The sequence below is a fragment of the Bufo bufo genome, chromosome 3, assembly GCF_905171765.1.
Source record: "Bufo bufo chromosome 3, aBufBuf1.1, whole genome shotgun sequence".
Classification (NCBI taxonomy): Eukaryota; Metazoa; Chordata; class Amphibia; order Anura; family Bufonidae; genus Bufo; species Bufo bufo.
Genome location: NC_053391.1, coordinates 190,523,600 through 190,540,899, shown reverse-complemented (window position 1 = coordinate 190,540,899; position 17,300 = coordinate 190,523,600). Strand labels below are relative to the sequence as shown.

The following is a 17,300-nucleotide window of genomic DNA, read 5'->3' as shown; positions in this document are numbered from 1 at the left end:
TCTATCCTAATACCTATTTAGAAAGGTATTTGTTTCCTTGGTGTTTTTTCTACCAGAATCCACTAGGGAGAATCCTGTCTATCCAGATGTAAAAAGTTTTGATGTCAGGCAACAGCTAAAAAGTGGATCGAATTTCGTGAGCGTTTTCTATATTTATCTCTGTGATTTAATGCTGGGCAGAGGGTTTAAATGGCATCAAACAGTTGGTGTGAAGGGGAGAAGTGCAGTTGCTGTGTAGTAGTTGAGGAGACACACATCTTAACAGTTCTGAAGTATGGAACTCTTTGAAACCAGTCCTTATTTTTTCCAAGACCAAAGATTTTATGACAATGAAAATTACTTTTCTTCAAGGCTTCCCGCATATGATCAAACTGGATTTCAAGATCGTGGATCAATAGGACTTTGTAATGAAGGTGTGTTACTGCAAGAGTCAGGCATTGAAGAAAAAGTCTCACCCCATTCCACAGTAAGCCAGCAAGACCATTGCCCAGGCCAGTGCCTGCCATGGGCCTGCAAGATGTGCAAGCGGAAGACAGTGTCATTGGATAGAAGACGGGCAGCTACCCTGAGGGAGAAACGCAGACTGAAGAAAGTAAATGAAGCCTTTGAAGCCTTAAAAAGAAGCACTTTGTTAAACCCTAATCAGAGACTCCCCAAAGTTGAGATCTTGAGGAGTGCCATCCAGTATATAGAACGACTGCAAGCTCTGCTGTCTTCTCTTAACCAGCAAGAGAGGGACCAACGAGATTTGCTCTACATCAATAATGGATCTCAGAGAGTGGTAAGTAACTTTTCTTTTTATAAATGTTTCATATATATATATATATATATATGTATATATATATATATATATATATATATATATATAAAATGCTATCTATTTGGCCATCAATTATCTATCTATCTATCTATTAATTATCTATCTATTTATCTCATATCTATCTATCTAACTATTATCTATCTATCTATTATATATCTATCTATCTATTATATATCTGTGTTAGAAAAGTAGAACATAGTTACTTGGCTTGATGTGCTTATAAATTCAGTCTAAAAAACTCACTCTGACCGGACAATCACTTACATATGCTTTCAGCATTATACATTAGTATGAAGATAAATTACAAGAGGCACTGAAGGATGGAAATGAGGTGTCCCTTTACATATTATTATTATATGAAGTATGTCTGTGTAGATAGATAGATAGATGGATAATAGGTAGATAGATAGATAGATAGATAGATAGATAGATAGATAGATAGAACAGATAATTGATAGATAGATAATAGGTAGATAGATAAATAGTTTATAATAGTTAGACAGACAGGTAGATAGATAGATAAATAGATAGAACAGATAAATGATAGACAGATAAAAGATAGATAGATAGATAGATAATTAGATAGATAGATGATAGATAGATATGGATAGATATAGAGATGATAGATAGATAGATAGATAGATAGATAGATAGATAGATAGATAGATAGATAGATAGATATACAGATAGATATAGAGATGATAGATAGATAGATAAATGATAGATAGATACATGATAGATAGATAAATGATAGATAGATAGATATATAGATATATAGATACATGATAGATAGATAGATAGATAGATAGATAAATGATAGATAGATAGATAGATATATAGATACATGATAGATAGATAGATAGATAGATAAATGATAGATAGATAAATGATAGATAGATAAATGATAGATAGATAGATACATGATAGATAGATAGATAGATAGATAAATGATAGATAGGAAGATAGACAAGTAACAGATTTCGTTACTTTCAGCTACTTAGAAACTTGAAATCCATGGCAGTGTTGCTGTCACATGTCACAGATGACAAGTGTGGTGCACACACAGCTGTCACAAGTTTGTTTTCTTCCTTTCCGCATTTGGGCAACACTTGAACTCCTCAAATATGTCAATGCCAATAGGGTTTTAAGGCTGACCTCTTAACCCCCTGATCTGATAAAGGTCATGTGGTCACTTGGTAGAGGAGCCGGTGATTATGGAGTGTGGGGCAGGGGCAGACCATAACCCACTGTCATGCCTCATTAAGGCTTCCCACACGGTCATGTCAGTCATCTCATCCTCTAGCACCTGCCCCCCTATGTAATGTAGTGAAAAACAAACTGCAAAAAAAATGCTTATTATGCTGGAAAACCTTTCCTCCTCTACAGAAGGCAAAGAGTTTGTAAAACTTCAGTTACTTCTTCGTTATGATGGTGAGAAGACTCATACATAAGGCATGCTCAGATTAAGACCTGGACCTCACTAGCATTGTCCTTTATATGTTCTAAGTATGAATCCCCCACCAGATGTCAATGCACGACAGAAGGTCTATTCCTTCTAAACAAGTATACAAAAAGGACATGTTCCTTTTCTTCACACAAAGGGTTCAGGGCGGTAGTTTTACATTAAGTCATTTTTACAATAACTGCATTTAAAAAAAAAAATTGGAGCAAAAAGCACACTGTCCTGATCAGGGGTGCACCTAGCCTTTCTTCTACCTGAGGTGAAAACTGAAACAGCGCCCCCCAATGATGATTTCTTAACCTAACCCCTTTGCCACAAAGAAAGCACTTATTGCCCATGGCCCTTCCTCTGCCCCCCTCTTGCCCCTACCTGGTGCTGCCTGAGGCAATTGCCTCACCTGGCCTCATTGGTGGTGCACCCCTGGTCCTGATGTTACCTTCTGGTCAGATTTTTTGTAATGGCATTATAAAACTGTATGCCTGTTTTTTTTTGTTTCTCTCTTGACATCTTTTGGAAATCGCAGCATGCTCTGGGTGTGGCATTTTTCAGACATTTTCCCCTAGACTTCTCTATAGGAAAAAAAAAATTGTCTAAAAAAAGAACACCCCCAAAAACACGTGAATTTTATGGTATTATTAGCAAGCCAATGAAAAATAGTAGTGTGGCAGCACCCTGAAATGTCTGTCATCTTGCCTTAAGGGGGTTTTCTGAGTCTTTTATATTGATGATCTATCCTCTGGATAGGTCTTCAGTATCCAATTGGTGGGGGTCCGACACCTGGGACCTCCGACGATCACCTGTTTGAGAAGGCAGCACTCGCAGTACCGCCGTGGTCTTCTCTCGTCTTTTCCTACACCTTCATCGGTCATATCGCCTAGGTGCAGCTCAGCTCCATTGAAGGGAATGGGGATGAGCTGCGATACCAACCTAAGGGCTCTTTCACACTTGCGTTGTCCGGATCCGGCGTGTACTCCATTTTCCGGAATTACACGCCGGATCCGGAAAAACGCAAGTGAACTGAAAGCATTTGAAGACGGATCCGTCTTCAAAATGCGTTCAGTGTTACTATGGCAGCCAGGACGCTATTAAAGTCCTGGTTGCCATAGTAGTAGCGGGGAGCGGGGGAGCAGTATACTTACCGTCCGTGCGGCTCCCGGGGCGCTCCAGAATGACGTCAGAGCACCCCATGCGCATGAATGACGTGTCCATGCGATCACGTCATCCATGCGCGTGGACGTCACTCTGGAGCGCCCGGGGAGCCGCACGGACGGTAAGTATACTGCTCCCCCGCTCCCCACTACACTTTACCATGGCTGCCAGGACTTTAGCGTCCCGGCAGCCATGGTAATCATTCAGAAAAAGCTAAACCTTGGATCCGGCAATGCGCCGAAACGATGTTTAGCTTAAGGCCGGATCCGGATTAATGCCTTTCAATGGGCATTAATTCCGGATCCGGCCTTGCGGCAAGTGTTCAGGATTTTTGGCCGGAGCAAAAAGCGCAGCATGCTGCGGTATTTTCTCCGGCCAAAAAACGTTCCGGTCCGGAACTGAAGACATCCTGATGCATCCTGAACGGATTTCTCTCCATTCATAATGCATTAGGATAAAACTGATCAGGATTCTTCCGGCATAGAGCCCCGACGACGGAACTCTATGCCGGAAGAAAAGAACGCAAGTGTGAAAGAGCCCTAAGCCGCTATGCAATGTACGGCGCTATACTTGATGAGGAGCGCCAGTGCCTTCTCAAACAGCTGATCGTCGGGATCTCAAGCGCTAGTGTGAAACTTGCTTTAGTAAAGCGCTAACTGAAAGTTTCCAGGGAGAGCTTGTCTTCAGTTTTCAACTTTTTACTGAGCGCTGAAGACGCCTGTATATAACGAGTCATATACCAAAGGTGATGGGTAGTGAGATTTACGGAACATGTACATAGTGAGGGACTGGGGTAGTGACAAGAATTAGCCAGGAAGCCTCTGTATGTTACACACCGGCATCTTCAGCGCTCAGTAGAACTGAAGATGGAGTCTCCTTACCAATCTTTCCTAATACAGTATATTACATAAATGTTTAACATCCCTGTCCCTACACTATATTAAAAATAAACTGAAATGAGAGGTACACTTTAAAGAGGAACATATATTTATAAAGCGGTATTTCCAGTTTAAACATTTATGCCATAACAATCTGTTCCATTGTAACACCCAGACCTATAACTCTTCTTTCATAAAATATCCATATCTGACTTAATGGTAATTCCCTCAACTCGCCATGTTAATTCTTGCTACAAATCATACAGAAAATCAAGCCGGGAGGAGTAAGGCTGCCTTATGTTGTTACCACAGACAAGCAGGTCAATCAATCTCTTCCTATATAGCTTACTTTCCAGTGAGTGACAGTAACAGGCTGCGTGTGTGTGGCACAGCGATTCATCCACCTTGTGCGAGCTGCGGCCTCCATCTTTTCTAGTATCGGTTTACCTATTAATGTGTGTCCATTCACTCAGCTGCTTTACGTACACTCATGAGGTCTGCAGCTTGTGCTTTACTAACATGGGACTTTGTAATCGTGAATCCATCTATTCATATTCATCAAGTGAAAGCGACCGTAATATCATTTACATTGATATAAAAGACAAACAGTTGACACGCCAGGCTAATATATTTGACACAGTACATTATATTGAATTATGAATTTATCTCTTCTGGCTTGTATTATATTATTTTCTGTCGCCTACCAATTCTTTACTAGGAGAAATAAGATCGGAAACCCACAAATCTATGGTGTAGATTTTTTTTTTTAAAGCATTGCATTAGGCTAGATTTATAGAGCACCATGTGTCGCAAGTCTCAGACAAGTTACTTGACCAAAATTATTTGCACAACTGCGACTCACATAGCGGTCTATGATAGCAACGTTGGGTGTGAGTTGCAACCTGGGACCAAAAATCCAACAGGGTTTGATTAGGCTACTTTCACACTTGTAGCATGTATTCCAGCAGGTTGTTTTGGCAGCAGGGGCATAGCTATAGGGAAAGCAGGGGAAGCAGCTGCTTTGGGGCCCAAACTCAGAAGGGGCCCACCCAGTAGGAAGACTAAAAGATTTTATTGTCAGGGCCCCCTAAACAGTATTATACTGTACAATGACATTATATATGGTGACAGTATATACAGTGGCATGTCATATATATTTGTAGGAAACTGACAAAATGGCTGCTGGGCCTGGTCTGAGAGAGTGATCTTAAAGAAGGTGAGAAGAAGTTGCTGCGGGTGGCCCCCATTCAAAAATTTGCTCTAGGGCCCAGTGATTTCTAGTTACGCCACTGTCCTGCAGAGAACAGCCTGACGGAATTCCCCGGATCCAGCATTGCCAGATGCAACTAGAATGCCCGCTGGGCTCATTAAGTATAGAGAGTCCGGCGGAGATCTGTACGGCAGTTTGTGTCCTGCCAATCCACAGCATTCTATGCTGGAACTGGCAGCCAGATCGCAGTGCCGCAGATGTGAAAGTAGCTTTAGTTGTGACTTGAGCATCACGGCCGTGCTAGGTCAAGAATTGCAACTCGAACCCTATTGATAATCATTAAGTGCAGTGTTGCAATGTGACATTGCAATAATCTAGTTGCACAACATATCCCTCCATGGAGCTCTAGCCTAAGGGTATCTCCACAGGCACAGATTTGTCGCAGAAATTTCTGTTTCATGAGTCTAAATGGAGTTATCTACTTGAATGGGGCTGAGCTGTGTCCCTAAGCCATGTGGCTGATAAAAATGAAGTCACTGGCCTAGGAAGAGGCTGCAGCACTCATCGGAGCAACTCGACCTCTTCAAACTGTTAATCTCCAGTGATGTCGAGAGTTGGAACCCCACCAACCAGATCCTTTAATAGTAATTCTGTGGATGACTAAGGCCTCATGCACACGGCCGTTGTTTTGGTCCGCATCCAAGCCGCCGTTTTTGCGGCTCGGATGCGGACCCATTCACTTCAATGGGGCCGTAAAAGATGCGGACAGCACTCCGTGTGCTGTCCGCATCCGTTGCTCCGTTCCGTGGCCCCGCTAAAATAATATAACATGTCCTATTCTTGTCTGCGCTTTGCGGACAAGAATAGGCATTTATATTGAAGGCTGTCCATGCCGTTCCACAAATTGCGGAACGCGCACGGAGGCCACCCGTGTTTTGCGGATCTGCGATTTGCAGACCGCAAAACACACCACGGTCATGTGCATGAAACCTAACATTTATTTTTAATACTGAAGGAGAAGATAACATAAACCTCAGCTTTTCTTTATTGTTTTTGTAATGATTGTGCGTTACTTTTACTATAGTTTATCTATTCACGTACAGAGCTGCTGGTCGTCCTTGTAAACAGAAAGGTTACAGGCAGTGACAATATTTGGGATCCCTATTACAAAATCATAAAAGTCCTATTATATCAATATCTAAAATGATAACCTTTCTTATTACTTGTAACTTGGAAATATCATTTTCTAAGAGACTATCCAGTTTATCCTAATGTCCTGACCCTAACGCTATTCCTGCCTCATAAAAGCTTGGTTCAGAGGCAGGTAAGTCATTCCATCATTCTTGCCCTGTACTTTAATGGTATGTTCATGAAATATAAAGTCCACTGCCAGAACCGTGTCAAAAACCAGAAAGAGTAAAATCCACCGTGGCGATCTGCAACATAAATTATCATGCTGCAGATTTATTTCAAATGCACGCCAATTTACATGTGGATTTTTCAATTTACCATGCAGATTTTTAACATAGTGCATATAGCAGTACTGTACAATGCGGCAGATTTCCCGCAGAAAAACGCACAAGAGCAAATCTGCCATGTGTGAACCCACCATAATTAGGAAAATTATCTTTTGCATGCATGTTTATTCTATCAAAATCGAATTTTTTTTATTTCATTCGCTAAAGTCCATGCTTCCTGAGGCTCCAGGGCCTGGGAGTGACCACTACCTCTGCATCCCCTCTAGCTACACCCTTGGATCAATACTCAATATCATAATGTGTATATTTCATTTGCCTACTCATTGTAATGTTTCATTTTATTCTTTTATACCCTTAGATATCAAGTGAATGTGGATCAAGTTCCTCTTCTTGCAGCCCAGAATGGAACGAGTCTGATTTTAACAGTAGTCAAAGCGGTGAGTGAAGTTATATTCTACAGATTTGTAAAAAGCACATTCGTGACTTGACGTGATATTTTTATCAACTAAGCAGTTTGGGGACATCGTTTTTTTTTTTTTTTTCCCTCAACCTACTGCAAACTATGTACCATATTGCTCATATTTTTCTGCATTTCATTGACTTGACAGTATCAGAATATAACATACAAGAAGAATAAATAGCTCAGACACATGCATCCATCATACCATACATAACATATGTTTGCCACCTACAGTAGAATCAGAAGAACAGATCAATATGTTGTGATGATTTATCGAATCTGATTTATTAATGGGGTCTCCTAAAAAATAACGAATTCCATTTCTCTTATTTACAATTTTTTGCTTAAAATCCAAAAATATAAATGTAGATAAACTAGGAAGTGACCAGTCCTGAAAAAAGTACTCTAAAATCTAGAAAAAAATTATACAAAATAATATATTTAAAACATATCTTGGATATACTGTATGGACCTGTATCTATTATATTTATTAGGTAATCCTTCTCATGGAGATAGCCCACATTATCTTAAATTGTAACTTGCCATGTAAATCCTATTCTATGCAGTTCATGTCAATAAACAATTATTAGTAAACGAGAAGAAAAAGTCAATGAAACCGTTCAACTGGATCTCCCTATCGTTCTTGTCCTCACGTTATGGCAATGTTACATTGCTCTTGTTTATACCTGTCATAAAAATGTAAAGGTCACTGCCCTCCACGTGACCAGGTTACCAAAATTTAGCCTACAAACATATAGTTGGATCATACCATACATATGTAAAATGATGTACTGCCAATAATATTGTATTTAGACCTCACAAAATGATAAAATACTTCTATTTCTGCATAAATATGACCTAAATATAACCAAATCAAACAACTGACTCAAAAATATTACACTTGGTCATTTATTTATTGAGGAAAATGAACCAATATCATAATGTTTGTGATTGGCAAAAGTATGTGAACCTTTACATTCAGTATCAGGTGTGAGCCCCTTGTGCAGCAATAACTGCAGCACTTCCGGTAATTGTTGATTAGTCCTGCACATCCGCTTGGAGGAATTTTATCCCATTCCTCTGTACAAAACAGCTTCAGCTCTGTTATGTTGATGGGTTTCCTCCCATGAACTGCACGCTTCTGGTGCTTCCTTCCATTTCTATTGGATTAAAGTCAGAATTTTGACTTGGCCATTCCAAAACTTTAACTTTATTCTTCTTTAAAGGGGTTGTGCAGTACAAAGTTACTGATGACCTATCTTCTGGATTAGTCATCAATATCAGATCTTTGGGGTCTAAGGTAATGGCACTCGTGCAAGCGTTGCTTCCTCTTCAAAATTACTTGTGCGTCGTCTCATTTGTAGTGGCAGCAGAGTATTATTACAACTGCTTGAGCACTGCTACCTCTTCAAAACAGATGATCAGTGGAGTTGCCAGTAGTCAGATCCCCCAATTTGATATTCATGACCTATTCCTGTGCAATGCACAACCCCCTTTAACCATTCTTTAGTAGAACAATTTGTATGCTTAGGGTAGTATTCTTGCTTCATGACCCACAATCTCTTCAGCTCACGGACAGATGTCAGCCTTCTGACTTGTCTAGGTGATGGGCAGTAAATAAATGACCAAGGCTAATATTTTTGACTAATTTGATTTGGTTATCTTTATCTACTTTTAGGAATTGTATGAAGATCTTATCTAGTTTTAGGTCAAATTTATGCAAAAATATAGAGAATTATGAAGAGTCAACAAACTTTAAAGCACCACTGTATATTACTCCCTTAGTCACAACTTTTTTGCCTTCCGTACCTACTTGAAATGCCCACATGAAAACCCACGAGCACCATGGCAGTTAGCAGTGCAAACAATTCCTTTTAAGCCTTCAGTTAAATAAGGTTGCTGAGAAAAAAAATTACAAAAAGTTTTAAATTTACAGTGTAAGCACTTGCACATTTGCCCAAAGAAGTTATAAAAATACATCATACAGGCCCTATAGACTTCCTATAGTGGGGGGCACAAGGACTCAGTGTGGCTCCATACACGCTCCATTTATACTTCTCTGCCATATTTTTTAAGTCTTAACAGTGCGCCTCGAGTGAAAGCTCTACAGAAAATTTTGGACTAATTAATAAAAATAAGCTTTACAATTTAGAATTTGTCACAGTCTTACATAGTTTAACAATCGACAGGTTACCATCCATTTACCCATAGCCATATGTGTTCCTTTCAGTGACATTACTAATGAAGTAAGAAATAATTAATATGAATAAAAACAGTCAATTACATTTCCTGCAGGTAAAATAATCAATTTCAAACAAAATCCATGTCATATAAATGTATGCAGAGCACATCTGAATGGATTTGCATGAGAACAAAGTGTAAATGAATTGTTTTTCTAGCAAAGGTCAAAAATGTGCACTTTATGTTAATGGCTGAAATAAGAACAGAAATTCCTCCAGGCTTTTGCATTACAAATGATATGCACTGCTTAGAAAATCACATGCCCCCAATAAATGGTTTGTGAAGGTCATACTCCCAGCTATGTGCAATAATACAAAGTGCCAGCTAGAGCACAAAGGAGTAATAAAGAATCTGCTCTGTCTGAGAACTCTGACTTAACGCTGAGGAAATGTAATGATACGATTTTTCAAAGCCATACTGATAGAAAGAGGGCCTGTAAGAAAATATTTCTTAGCTTAGGCTACTTTCACAACAGCGTTTTTGCTGGATCCGTCATGGATCAGCAAAAAGGCTTCTGTCATAATAATACAACCGTCTGCATCCATTCTGAACGGATCCGGTTGTATTATCTCTAAAAAAGCCAAGATGGATCCGTCTCTAAAACCATTGTAAGTCAATGGGGGGCGGATTCTTTTGTGTCAGAGAAAATGGATTCGTCTCCATTGACTTACATTGTGAGTCATGACGGATCTGTCTTGCTCCGTACCATATTGCAGACAGAAAAACGCAGCGTTATTCTGTCCGTGATGGGGACGCAACCAAACGGAACGGAATGCATTCTGGTGCATTACTTTTCGTTCAGTTCACTTTTGTCCCCATTGACAATGAATGGAAAAAAACCGGATGCGTTTTCCCCCGCTATTGAGATCCTATGACGGATTTCAATAGCGGAAAGGGAAAGCGCAGATGTGAAAGTAGGCTTACTTGTGTTTAGCCAGGGACGTATAATTCATAGGGTCCCATACCAAAATAAGATGGGGCCTCCACCTAGTTTAAGAAAATTAAAACAGCAGCATAAGTAGCAATAATTAAGGGTACGCATAAACAACATATATCAGAAAACCTACATTATAGCAAAAAGCCACCATATTGAATGAAAACAGATCCTGGGACACTTTGAAGAAAAAGCCATAGACAAGGAAAGTGAGGGGTTCTGTGGAGTGGTGGGACACACATAATATGTGACTGGCTATTGGTGGTCATGTGCCCCTGTTCAGGCTTGCAATATAGATACCTTTTATGAGAAGAAGACAATATTGCCATCCTTCCACCAATTGAAGTTGTGTGGGTCATAGGATTTGAGGGAGCAGAGACAGTGACCTAAGGACACGGGGCTGTTTTACAGGGAGACATGGGAGGAACTATCAATGATATTCTCCAGAGGGCATGGGCACTTGCAGCGATGAGAAACACTCCTGTATACTTTCAAACTAATTAGCATATGTCATTAAACTTTATTTTTTGAACATCAGATAAGTAGAAAACAGAAAGAAAGGTACGGATTGTTAACTTTTTATATCACCTACAGGGCAATGACTCCTTTTAAAAGCACAACTTCAAAAAGCATAAGTAAATTCAATGCTTCAGTCTTCATACACAATTTCATATAGTCTTACTATGCAATTTGAATTACGTGCTAGGAAACTGATTCTCACCAACAGTCATGCATTCACACCTATCAATAAATATTCTGCATTAATGAATCATTTCATGTGTCTTGTTTTGCAGATCATCTTTTAAGTGATGACTCTTCTGAGCAACGGGACATGACCTCATTGTCTTCCATTGTTGACAGCATCACATCTGGAGAAGTGTCTATAAACTACCCGGACCAGCATATTGGAAACTAATCTTTCAAAATATATATTGTTGTTGACTTTCCTGAAAGTTATTACAAGATTAGGATTCTGTGGATTTCCTTTCTTATTCTACTTTTATATACAAAAAAAAAAAAAACACAGATTAAATGAATTCAGATTGTTGGGTATAGTGTCTGATGGGGGACTTTTAGAAAAAATTAATACATCAAATTATTTTAGATCTACATAACTTGTCCAACCTAGTCCTTTATAGTAATTATTATAGACTATAGGTCAGTGATGGTGAACCTTTTCGAGACCGAGTGCCCAAACTGAAACCCAAAGCCCACTTATTTATCGCCAAGTGCCAAGCCAGCAATTTAACCTGAATAGCAATATAGTATATTTTCCATGTATCATTTAGCTATAATAGCCTGCCTACATTCAATGCACTGTCTGTGCCATTCATAGTACGCACTGCACTGATGAAGGACAGGAAAAATCAAAGGCATATTAGTACACCAAAGACTTTTTCAATGGGGCGGGTGCCCACAGAGAGGGCTCCGAGTGCCGCCTCTGGCACCCGTGCCATAGGTTCGCCAACACTGCTATAGGTTCTTTGGGCAGGAAACTCCCATTTTGTCTTATTACCACTACCCATAGATTGTGATGTAGTTTGCACTTGCTCCATAAAAGTATATTGGAGTTTTGAAACATGATATGTTCTGTAGAGAGGTAACACTGGAACATAACCTGATACTGGGAGGCTGCTCAAAAAACTTCTCAGATGTAGACTAATAAATCTCCATTTCTATGTTCAACATATACCTGAGGAGCCAAAAGAGTGTCCTTACTTTATGCAGGTATATTATTTATGCTCCAAAAGAAATAAAAAAATATATGTAGTCTGTATGAAGATAGACAACTCAAAAATTATGAGGACTTCCAGGGCATGGATGGGAATTAAAAAGGGGTCTGCTATTTCCAGAAAAAGGTTGTGTCTGATATTTACAAGTTATCCTTATTATAAAGGTTAACCGGGTAACTTACAATTTTGTAAAACGGCTCAAAACAGTGTAAAATTAGAAAAAAATAATCATTCTCACATTGCCAATGCTCCACAGCTTTCTTTCCAAACGATCTCTACTTCCTGGTCCCTCTCAACAGACAGTGATTGTCTGAGCAGTTTTGAGCACTGATTTCCTGTGTGTGGGACTAGGAAGTAGAGACAGGCAGGGGACCGAGAAGCACCAGAACGGGAGCAGCAGGAGATTGGTGAGGTGAATGGCTTATTATTTTACATTGTTATGAGTCTTAAAAAAAACTGGTGGACCACCCGTTTTCGAAGTGGGTTGCAATACTACACACAGTCCATCATGAGACCTGTCTCACGGTTTTCCGAACACCTTTATAATAGATGGGTTAATGGGTAACTGCTATTGTATACTTTCTAAACTCTCCCCCACCCTCAAAGAATGAGGGTTGGACAACTTTTTTTTCTATGAACTGAAATCAATTATTATTTTATGACTGACTATCCCTTTTTGGGTCATATTTAAAGAACTGTCCTGTAACATTGCCATAACAAGGCAAATTATTTAATTAAATTATTAAATTAAAATATAGTTACACCTAATTAATTTAACATAAAAAAGAGATCATTTAATTTAATTTAAAAATCAATCCAGGTTATATTTATTAATTATATAAATAAAACGCCATGAATTTTGTGATCTGGATAATCGAGGACATTACTTCTGATGAATTCCATCTTTTAGTATGAGAATGTTTTGTAATATATATTTTCGTAGTCGTTTTTATTAAAGGGTGTGCTGTTCTGCAGAAATATGTTTTTTTATGTTCGGTGGGGCCAATTTTTTTTATTGATTTTAATGTGGTTTGACCAATTTAAATGTAACATGATTTGACAAGTTTTTTTTTATTAAATGTGTGGGTTTGCCATCTTTTTATTTTTGCTAACTTATTTGTATGTTTTTTTTAATAAAGATTTTGTTTGAATACACAATGTGCTTTAGCAATTTATTTAAGCTAATTTGCAAGCAATAAAATTTGTATTGGGAAATTCGATTTGGCTGCTTCGCCAAAATTTCCCCAAAAATTTGCTTTGTGACAAATTACTTCATCTTGAAGCACATTTCTTTATTTGTAGTGGGTGTAATGACAGGGAACAGCAATTGTGCCACCCCGTCATAAAATCATAGTTACCCTCATCTATTTGACTGTGAAGAACTGGCCGCCGCAATCTTGAGAAATCTCACATGGCCCATGATGACATCATGACATCAGCCGGTGTGGTGACGTCTTGCCTCACCGCGTACAGGATTTTGCGGCAGGGTTCTTCAATCAAGATAATTAAATTTTTTACTGCCATTCAGTGAAAATAGATTCGTTACCACAAAGCAGGAGGAGATTTGGCTTCGTGACGAATCGCATTTTCCCTGAAATTTAGATCATATTTCCACTTCGTGGAGTTCAATACGGTCAACAGTAAATATGATTAGCTGAATTTCATTACAATAAAGTTATACTTTTTTTTAGTTCCATATTGTGTAGTACACTTATATGTCATGGACCACAATTCACTTTCTTCACATTGTACTGTATATGTGATCTCATTATTGATCACTAGGCGAAGCCCTTCTTTTATCATAGGAGGCTTGCACACGTGACAAAGGTGGAGCATCGGTTTAAAACATATTTTTAATTACATCTCAAAATATAGGTATATTAACTATATTTTGGCACATTGAGGGGAATTTACGGTATTAACCTGCTTATGGCCATGTGCCGTATATGTACACCACTGGTGCTAGACTTTATTCCGGAGCACTGTATTTATGCTGGATGGGTTTAAAGCTCATGCAATGTAGCAGGAGCAAGTGGAGTCCCCAGCTGTTGGTGACAGGGAGGAGAGTTTTTTTCTCTTCATTCTCCTTTCCTGGGTGCTTATAGTTTTCAGTGAGCGCTATGCAGTGAATAGAGAAAATGGCTATTGGCCCTGGTGATCAACGATGGTCTCCAGGTATAACAGAGATGCTGGGTCTTAGCAAATTTGTTTGGGGGATATCTTATGTGTTAAAAGATATTAAAAGAATACAAAAATAAAACAGAAATAAGAAAAAAAAAACACCAACCCAAACCATCCCCACAGCCAACCCTTTCATGTAAGACTAGCAATGACAGACACAAAATAGGGAACCGATTTCAATAATTCACTACAGCGTTAGGCCTCATGCACACACCAGTTGTTTTTCTCGGCCTCCGTTCCGTTTTTTTTGCGTATAGGATGGGGACCCATTCATTTCAATGGGTCAGCAAAAAAATGCTGATAGTTCATCCGTTTGTGTTCCCGGTCCGTTGTCCGTGTTTCCCTTCAGCAAAAAATTTTTTGCATGTCCTACGTTTTTCACATATGCGGACAAGGATAGGCATTTATCACAAGGGATCTGTGGAAAAAAACGGATCCTCCCAAAAAACCGGATGCCGCATCCGTTTTTTTTGATGGATGCACAATTTGCGGACGCAAAAAACAACTGTCGTGTGCATGAGGCCTTGATTTGCTAATTTTAAATGAAAACAAGGTTTGTTTTGCACACCTTTTCCTAAATAAAGCTAAAAAAATATGCTGTAAATAACATATTAATAAAGGATCTTTAAGTGCCCTATACACTAAATCACACAAAAGGCTATATGTTACGGCCTTTTCAGGCCTCATCATTAAAGCCTGCCATCTGCACTTACTGTAGTGTTGGGACGGAGTTTAGTGCAGGTGCAGTGTGTTTGAATGGAGGAGACTTCTCATGGAGGTGATTTGCCTGGTCACATGACCCTCCATAAGCGGCCATCTTATGGGCAGGACCTCTGTGTAGACAGCAGAAAAGACTTTGTAAAGAAGGAGACATACCTTATGAAATATATAAATTGGTGCAGAATTAGTAAGTGCCATATAGACATCTTACAAACACATTGGTCAACAATAACAAGAAGTGAATATAGTATATTAGTAGGATGCACAGGATTGCTGGTCTACCAACCAGGGTGCTCACAGTCCCGCAGTGTCACCCCACTGCTGAAATAAAGACCAGAAATTGTATACAAAAGGACTGGGCACACCTAGAATATTGAGTCACTCACTTTATTTGGTACGATTAAAATACATTATTTGATCAAGTATAATAAAATAAAATATCTGACACAATGTTGTTGACAATTTCCAGGGGGCAGTCTCACGGCAGAGGTGATTAGAATATTGTACCCCTTGTAACTGTCAACACTGGAGATTGTCCCAACATAAAACCACAGCGCTATATCTGTTACACTGCATCCAGGGGCAAGCACACAACACTAACTGATACTCTAAAATCAGTAAAATGTAGCATAAAGTGGATAAATATAGCATAAATTAATTATAGTAAAATGTGGCATCAATTCAATTTCCACTTAGTTATAAAGTGAATACGGCATAAATTAATTGGTCATAGCAGCATCATTCAGTAGTAGCAGCAATAAGGGCAACACGGTATCAAGATAATCCAAGTTCTTTGACAATAAAGATTTGGCAGTGAAAGTTAGCGAATAAAAGTTTGCAATAAAAGTTTGAGATGGCTCAAATTCCTTTGAATGTTCCGTTGAGCAATACAGCTAACTCAGGAATGAGGTTTACAATATTATCCCCAATAATAGGCAACAGCATATAGTTTTAAATCCTCTGGTCGGACTTATTAAGGCAGTGTATATTTGCGGTTATAGACGGCAGAGTCCTGCTGTGTTATTGACCTGGCGGCGTCCCGCTTAAGGTCAGTATTAAAGCATATGACAATACCACCGGATTTTTGTATTAGAATGGTCTTACCGGTGTTGGAGGCTTGTGCCGTCCGTTTAGAAGCCTCTGCCGTCCAGCGAAACTTGCTCAGGTCTCTTTTTCCGGTCGGGTAGGTAACGTGTCCACAGTGTTGTTTGGTCACTGCACGTGAGCCCGCTTGCTTGGATCTGGACTCCGTCTGTTTTCCACCTTTCAAGCAAAGTTTCAGGTCGGCTTTGACACTGTTCCTCAGTGTGGTCGATGTGGTGCACTCACATATGTTTGGGGGGTTCTGACCCCCCCCAAACATATGTGAGTGCACCACATCGACCACATTCCTTTGCTCAACGGAACATTCAAAGGAATTTGAGCCATCTCAAACTTTTATTGCAAACTTTTATTCGCTAACTTTTACTGCCAAATCTTTATTGTCAAAGAACTTGGATTATCTTGATACCGTGTTGCCATTATTGCTGCTACTACTGAATGATGCTGCTATGACCAATTAATTTATGCCGTATTCACTTTATAACTAAGTGGAAATTGAATTGATGCCACATTTTACTATAATTAATTTATGCTATATTTATCCATTTTATGCTACATTTTACTGATTTTAGAGTATCAGTTAGTGTTGTGTGCTTGCCCCTGGATGCAGTGTAACAGATATAGCGCTGTGGTGTTATGTTGGGACAATCTCCAGTGTTGACAGTTACAAGGGGTACAATATTCCAATCACCTCTGCCGCAATACCCAGAAGTGGTCAACCCCTTTAAGGAATTAAAGTAATTTTGTGCAAGAAGCATTTTGCGCAAAAAATTTGTGACTGACTTTTAGCACTCATGCTGTGCTTGACACTTTTGAAAAAAGTGGATAGGATATAGTGGGAGAGGTTATATGAAATATTTACTACAATTTACAACAGAAGCCAGAGTTAACTGTTGCTGAAATCTGCTTTTCTGGTGCAGGGACTGCCAGAGA

The 17,300-nt window shown here is 39.2% G+C and overlaps 1 protein-coding gene across 1 annotated transcript; it reads left to right on the top strand.

Moving 5' to 3' along the window:
• Window positions 1–256: 256 nt before the first annotated feature.
• MYOG (myogenin) lies at window positions 257–13,465 on the top strand. Its single transcript, XM_040421838.1, has 4 exons — window positions 257–781; window positions 7,356–7,434; window positions 11,427–11,790; window positions 12,112–13,465. Exons 1-3 carry the CDS (start codon window positions 275–277, stop codon window positions 11,546–11,548), a joined length of 708 nt encoding a protein of 235 aa, XP_040277772.1. The 5' UTR covers window positions 257–274; the 3' UTR covers window positions 11,549–11,790; window positions 12,112–13,465.
• Window positions 13,466–17,300: the final 3,835 nt, after the last annotated feature.